General features: G+C 47.3%; 1 protein-coding gene across 1 annotated transcript in view; it reads right to left on the bottom strand.

Annotated features, from left to right (window-relative positions):
- Nucleotides 1–1,055: 1,055 nt before the first annotated feature.
- Nucleotides 1,056–7,688, bottom strand: part of LOC112411694 (nuclear RNA export factor 2-like) — a 12,099-nt gene continuing 5,466 nt past the window's right edge. The window contains 12 exon segments of the mRNA XM_024762946.1: nt 1,056–1,100; nt 1,233–1,293; nt 3,698–3,807; nt 3,809–3,866; nt 4,431–4,503; nt 4,929–4,974; nt 5,070–5,185; nt 5,288–5,352; nt 5,459–5,566; nt 5,710–5,765; nt 5,850–5,918; nt 6,344–6,380. Coding sequence (XP_024618714.1) covers nt 1,056–1,100; nt 1,233–1,293; nt 3,698–3,807; nt 3,809–3,866; nt 4,431–4,503; nt 4,929–4,974; nt 5,070–5,185; nt 5,288–5,352; nt 5,459–5,566; nt 5,710–5,765; nt 5,850–5,918; nt 6,344–6,380 — 844 coding nt within the window.

The raw sequence follows: 7,688 nt of genomic DNA, 5'->3' as shown, positions 1-7,688 counted from the left end.
GTCACTCTCTGACCACTGATAAAATAGAAGGACAACTTCCGTGAGCATATATCACAAGGATTTCAATCATTGCAAAAATACATATTCCAATGTGTGTATATACTACAATTTGTTTATCCACTCATCCCTTGATGGACAGATGGGTTGTTTCAACCTTTTGAATATAATGAATAATGCTGCTGTGAGCATTCACGTACAATAATTTGATTTGGCGCCTCTTTCAATTCTTTCGGGTATACACCTAGGAGTGGAGTAGCTGGGTCATATGGTACTTCTGTGTTTAATTTTGTGAGGAACCAACAAACTGTTCTCCACAGCAGTGAAACCATTTGTATCCCCACCAACAATGTACAGAAGTTCCAATTTCTCCACATCCTCACCAAAGTTCGTCTTGTTATGTTCCTTAAAAAAAAAGCTATAGGCAATGTAGTAGGTGTGAAGTGGCATCCTATTGTGGCTTTATTTTGTGTTTACCTAACAACTAATAGATTTTCCTCTGATCATTGCTTTTGCTCTGTCACACAGGTTTTGGTATGCTGTGTTTCCATTTTCAATTGTCTACATGTATTTTTAAATTTCCCAACTTGACACATGATATATGTAAACCCATCTAGCTGGGACATAAAGGAGTTTTGATGCATGCACTTTAAATCCCATTGTTATCCCATTTTTGTGCAGAAACTTCATGTTTTATAAATGGAAAAAAAGTATATAAAAAACCCACTTGTTTGGGTTAGAAGGTGCCTCCTCCTTGGGGACAAAGGCAGGGACATTGAGGCCTGGACCTACTGGCTCGTGATTGGGGCAGGGAAGAGCAATGGAGAACACACAACATACAGCTTGCAACAGCACTCTTTATTATGAAACCAAACAGCAATCGTGAGTGGGGAAAAGACACAGAACAGCTGACCCTTCAGGTGGCTATGTTACCTGGCCTACAACGTAACTTTGGCTTCTTGGTCAGCCAGGCTTCCAACCCCAGGCATGGGCATGGCCTGAGGCTGGAGAGAAAATATGATGTGGATGAAGACAAAGATGACATCCAAGCACTCCTTTTAGGGGATTTCTTTGAAGGCCTCCTCTGGGATCTTGCCCTCGGTCTGGAGAGGAGTTGGAATGTCAGAAGAGCCTGCTCCCTGAGTTCCATTCCCAGGCCACCGGCCTCCACCTTCTTGGCCTCCCTGAAGGCCCAGAAACGTTCATCTTTAACCCACTTGATTCCCAGACCTCACCTTGAGCATACTGCAGACCTGACCAGCTCTGGTGTAGTTCCATTCGTTGTCCTGAAGGCACCTGCAGTGGGAGAACAACAGGTGATCTCCATTAGTACCACAGTAGAGTCATGCTGACCATGCAATGCCACCGCTAAATCTATGCCACTTTCTTGCTGGGACACATGTACCAGTATGAACACTATGTGTAATGATGAAGAAAGACCCAGTGAAAAGCAAACCATCTATCACTAGCATTCATGCCCACTAGAATTCAAAACAGAAAAGTAGAGCTGTTCAAAAGAGCAAGGGAATTCAATATATACTGATCAAGAAAGATGTTCAAGAAAATAACAAATGGAAAATTCTAAAGTACAAGTCTCCAACCATCTTTTATTGAGATATAATGCACACACCATTTTAAAGTATACAAATCAGTGCTTTTTAGTACATTCACACGATTGTGCAACCACCACAACTATCTAATTCCAAAGTAATTTTACCACCTCAAAAAGAAGCTCCTTAACCATTAGTGATCACTCCCTATTCCTCCCCTTCCCCCAGACCCTGGCAACCACTAATCTGCTTTTGGTCCCTGTGGATTTGCCGATTCTGGACACTTCATACAATATTTGACTTTTTGTGACTGGCTTCTTTCACTTAGCATCATGTTTTCAAGGTTCATCCATGTTATGACGTGTATCAGAACAGTATTCTTTTTTATGACTGAATAATATTCTACTATATGGATGTACCAAGATTTATTCATCCATTCATCAGCTACAGGACATTTGGGTTGTTTCCACTTTTCGGCTATTATCAATAATGCTGCTATGAACGTTCCTGAACAAATTTTGGAGTGAACATATGTTTTCATTTCTCCTGGTGGGATACTTAGGAGTGGGATTACTGGGTCATATGGTAACTCCATGTTTAACATTTCGGGGAAGTGCCAAACTGTTTTCCCAAACCACTGCTCCCTTTTATATTCCCATCAGTAACACATGAGAATTCCAATGTCTCCACATCCTCACCAACACTTGTTATCATTTGTTTCACTGATTAAAGCCATCTTAGTGGGCGTGACCTGGTAACTCACTGTGGTTTCAATTTGCATTTCCTTGATGACTAACGATGTTGAGAAGTTTCTCATTTCCTTCTTGGCCATTTATATGTCTTCTTTGGAGAAATGTCCATTCAGAGCCTGTCCCCATTTTTAAAAAATTGGGGTGCTTGCCTTTGTATTGTTGAGTTGCAAGGGTTCTTCACATATTCTTGCCAGATATGTGATATGCAAATATTTTCTCCCATTCTGTTGGTGGGCTTTTCACCTTTTTGATACTGTGCTTTGATGCTCAAAAGGTTTTAGTTTTGATGAAGTCAACAATTTATCTACTTTTTTTCTTTGGTTGCTTGTGCTTTTGGTGTCATATGTAAGAAATGATTGCCTAATTTGTGAAGACTTACACCTACGTTTCCTTCCCAGATTTTTATAGTCTTAGCTCTTACTTTTAGATCTTTGATCCATTTTCAGGCTATGTTTGTACATGGAGTGTGAGTCAGGGGTCAAAATTCTTTGGTTTGCATGCGGATACCCACTTGTCCCAGCACCATTTGTTGAAAACACTATTATTTTCCCATCAGATATTTTCAGCACTCTGTCAGGTTGATAATCAGTTGACCATAAATGTGAAGGTTTATCTGTGGACTCTCAGTTCTATTCCACTGATTCATACACTGTCCACAGGCCAGTACCATGTAGTCTTTATTACTGTGGCTTTGTAGCAAGTTTTGAAATTGGGACGTGTGAGTCTTCTAACTTTGTTCTTCTCTTTCGAGATTGTTTTGGTGCACTTTCATAGGAAGTTTAGGATAACCTTGTCAATTGTTGCAAAGAAGGATTCTGATAGGGGCTGCATTGAACCTAGTTTGCTCTGGGTAGTACTGCCAATGTAATAATATTGCCTTCCAACCCATGAAAATGGAGTGTCTTTCCATTTATTTAGGTCTTCTTTATTTTTTTCAACAGCATTTTACAGACTTGGGAGTATGAGATTTGCACTTCTTTTGTTACATTTGTATCAAAGCATTGTACTATTTTGATGCCATGGTAACTGGGCTTGCTTTCTTAATTTCATTTTTGGGTTGTTCATTGCAAGTACATGGAAATACAAATAAGTTTTGTATATTGGTCTTGTATCCTGCAACTTTGGTGAACTTGGTTATCAGCTCTAGTAGGGTGTTTTGTTGGTTGGTTGGTTGGTTGGTGTGTGTGTGGATTGTCCTGGATTTTCCATACACAAGATAATGTCACTGAGCATTATACCATCTCGAAAACCCTTTACACATATAATAGTATGACACCTTTTTCATGGGCTCACTTTTATTTTTTGGAAGCAAAATATTCAAAAAGCTATTTTTCCAAATTGCTTTCGAGTTTCCATGATTCACTCCCCCACACATTCCCATGCACACCCAGCACTCACTTCTGAGACCACTCGAATTTCATCCCAGACAGGGTGGAGAAAGCCTGCACCATTTCCTGCTGCCCCTGGGAGAGGGAGGAGGGTGTAGGCATTGGGATGGAGAACGCACTCTTGAGTCTCACTGGGGCTGGCATCCCTCACAAACAGTTCGTCATTCACAATGCATAGACTGGAGGAAAAATGGGCCCTCAGACATGGACACATGGACCACCCCACTCCCCAAACAACGATCCTGCTCCCACTGCCACTCAGCAACTAGTTTCCTTCCATACCCCTGCTGTGTCTGTATCCCAGGTTCCGTTACTGGTACCTCTGCCCCTCCCCACAGAGCCCACCTTTGGAGAGACTGTCTACCACCTTCACTCGATTTATAGGTTTATCCCCAACCCACGGGCAATTTCGCATTTACCCTTTACCACAGCCCAAGGAGTGGACGGTCTGATCGCCATTCTCAGAAGAAGACACTGAGTCACAGAGACGTCATGTGGCTTGACCAAGGTCACACAGCGAGTGAGTGTTGGCTCAAGGAGAGAACCCATAGGTCGATTCCAGAGCCCATGAAGACTCACACTTCCAGATCCCATGTTCTTCTTAACCACTAGGCTAGACTGCTCCTGGGATCCCCCTGCTGGCTTTCCACAATACTGAGTAAACCTAAGATCTGCACCACCACATTCCCACGCCCCTGAGCCCAGGCGGGGATGGGCATTCCCGCCCACAACAGGACTCTCACCTGCAGTCGTGGGCAGGGGTAGCGATGAAGGTCCGGGTGAAGGAACGCACACAGCCCTGAGAACTTCCTTCCACTTCAACAGCAAACAAACAACAGTACCCCTTATAGCTGCATGTGCTGTACACGCTCACACGGCGGTCCCCGGTCAGGGTGTGACTGGACACTCATGCTGAGAGGGCAGTTGTTCACGGGGGCCAGGGTGTCGGGAATGGGGAGGGCAACTGTAGGAGCAGTCTGCGCCCAGTGACAGGGCCCCTGACGACCACTACACAAGTTGACGGGATGCATTTTTCACAGCCGCCCAAGAGGTGGATACTACTACCTCATTTTGCAAATGAGGAAACTGAGAGGTTCAGTAACGGCCCAAGTTCTCAGAGTAAGGATCTGGGATGAGAGCCACCAAATTCCACAGCCTGTGTCCCCACGCCTGTCTGCCCTGCATACCCTGGGCAGGGGGAGGGAGCAGTGAAGCATCTGGGGAGGGGGGTCGACACACACTCACCTCCTTGAACACCCTGTTGACAGAGAAGCAGAGCATCATCTACTAAAAGGGAAAAGCCCAGGCACCCAGTCACCACCTCCACCTCCTACCCACCTGCGGCTTCCTGGGCCCGCCCGAGGGAGGAAGCAGGTGGTCACTGTCTGGAACCACAGGTCCACCACGAAGGAGCTGAAGTCATGCTGAGTCTTGGGCAACACACAGAGGGTGTGCACAATGAAACATTTTGTGTGCTTCAGCAGCTGGACCCGCAGGTCTGTGAGGGGAGGGGAAGCAAACACAGGTCAGTGGCTGCCACTCCCTGGCCTCTATGATTGACCCCTTCACCAACCTTTCCCACCCAGTCTTCCCATCACACACTCATGGGGGTCCTTGAACTTCTTTAAATTCCTGCTGTCCTTGAAGTACTTGCACAAGGTGCTTCTAGGAGACAAAGAGGAAGAGTGGGTGGTGGGCGTATGTAGGAGCTTACCTGTGTCTGCTGGGGAGCCACATGGGTCGGGAGCAGAGTCTCGGCTGTGATGCTCACATGGCTGCATCCTTGGAGTGGAAGAGAATCGTCAGGGAGAAGCAGGCCTCCTCATGATAAGCACCAAGGAGATGCTGTTGGTCTCCACAGTCATGGATCAAGTAATACCTGAGGGGGAGTAATGAGGACAGTCGATCTCTGTGGTCTGGACCTCAAATGAGACTTGAGAAGTCTGATGAGCAGACCTGTGCTTAGGTGGCCGCAACTGTCCTACCCCTCCTCCCCTTGCTCAGACTCCCAAGGGTACTTACAGCTGCAGGAATTGCAGGATTAGACTCTTCAGTGTCTCAGATCCTTTATAGCTTTCCTGGAATCAAAAGGCATTTGAGATTGTGTGGCTGATAAAGCCTCTCCTGCAACTCGCTAAATGTTGTTTGATACTCTTCGTCACCTTGCAGGGCTTTATTACCTAGGGAGTGTCAACGTCAATGTTAATTGGTGAGGGTAACTCTTGCCCATCCTGGAGAAGGAAAGAGGAAATCAGGAGTGGAGACCAGGGGAGTGTCCCTGGATTACCGGGGAAAAAGATGGGTTCAGGAGGGTGAGTGTCAGAGGTCAGGTGTGAGGGTGAGTGTCAGAGGTCAGGTATGAAAGGGCCCGGGAAATTCCATGGGAGAGCTTACAGTGGATGTCTTCTTCATGAGGTCTTGGAAGTCTCTAGTGTTATATGCAACTTGTGTGTGTGTGTGTGTGTGTGTGTGTGTATTTATGGGTATTTTTCCAACAACTATATCAATGTCATTTTCAGGAGTCCATGTCCCCCAAAATGGTTAATGGTTAAGGTTCTGATGCTAATATGTGATCTAGGCAAGACCCAAAGGGCTTGAGGGCAGGTGCAGAGATCACCGACATTAGTAAGAGACAATGATTTTCGTAGGCACTTACCAGGCATAATAATTTCGGGAAACATTCTCTGATGGCCCTGTCCAAAACCAAAAATAGAGAACAGGTGGTTGATAGTTCAAGGTTGCAATGCTTCCTTTGAGTTAAAACAGTAATATCATAAACAGAGATCAGTGTGTTCTGGCCAATCCAGCAGCACCCTTTGCCCACCTCTGCTCCTGATTTTAAGGGTTTGCAGTCCACTTGCCTGTTGAGCACTGAGCATCTGTCATCTTACTGTCTGAAAGGCACTGTCTCCTCATCTCTCTCAGTACCTTCACTTTAATATTCCTTCCCTCCCTCCCTTCCTCTCCTTCGCCTAGGTAGCTCCCACCCAGACTACTCGGACTCCCTTCTCCAGTGCCACAGGGACCAGCATTTCAAACCCATGCTGCAGGGCTTCCTTCTCCTCCCTTCCTTCCTCCAGGGCCCCACTGAAGGCTGTGGGGAGAAGAGGGGATGGAGTGGGAGCCCGGGGCTCTGCTACCTCACTGGGGGTCCAGCACTCTGGCAAGACCCCGACACCCCCCAGGGATGGCCCAGGATGCTGGGCCCGCGAGGTGAGTGAGGTGGGGCTCAAGGAGGGAGATGGAGGGGATGAAGACAGAAAGGGAGTGAAGGTAGGAAGGGAGAGATGAGAGAGACATAGGGGCACAGAGACAGGGGAGAGAGAGGCAACAAAGGGAAGGGAAAGAAGCTCTCCCGTGGTCGGGGTCAGGGAAGAAGAGAGAAGGAAGGGGAAACGGCACACTTGTTGCGGCTCTTCACCTGCCCCAGAATCGCCCAGACACACCGGGTAGGAATGGAAAATATGCACATGTTGGGCTGGGGGCCCACTGGATGCTGGCTGAAACTTTGTCACCTGTGTGAGCTCAGCCAGACTTGGGCATGGGAAACCGAGCAGCCATGGGGTCACATCTTCCCCAGAAGGAGGAAAGGGTCAGGTCCCAGCTCAGTATGGGGCTGAGGATCCGTGGCCCCCCCTGAAGATCACCGTCTTCTCTCCCGATGACCCCTGCACCTCTCTGAGTTGGTTCTTTATCTGAGGAATCATATCTGTCTCAGGCTGCCCAGGGCTCCTGTAAAGGACCAGGCGGGATGATGTGACATGTGCAGGGAGGGATGAGAAGTGCCACTGAGAGGCCTGTCCTTCTGTCTCCTCTACCACCTCTGCCCTCTGCCTTCCACTCCTGCCTCAGAAGCCCTCTGGTCACTGGCGGGGGCCCACATCTGGCCCCTTGACTCAGGAAGCCCTGCTTTTTCCCAAGGAGGGTCCAGCTCCTGGCACTGGGCCAGCAGAATGGATGTCATGACAGCAGCCACCCATGGCCTCAGCCCTCAGCATGGC

Source organism: Neophocaena asiaeorientalis, unplaced genomic scaffold (assembly GCF_003031525.2).
Source record: "Neophocaena asiaeorientalis asiaeorientalis breed wild unplaced genomic scaffold, Neophocaena_asiaeorientalis_V1.1 scaffold794, whole genome shotgun sequence".
Classification (NCBI taxonomy): domain Eukaryota; kingdom Metazoa; phylum Chordata; class Mammalia; order Artiodactyla; family Phocoenidae; genus Neophocaena; species Neophocaena asiaeorientalis.
This window is presented reverse-complemented; position numbering and strand designations above follow the sequence as displayed.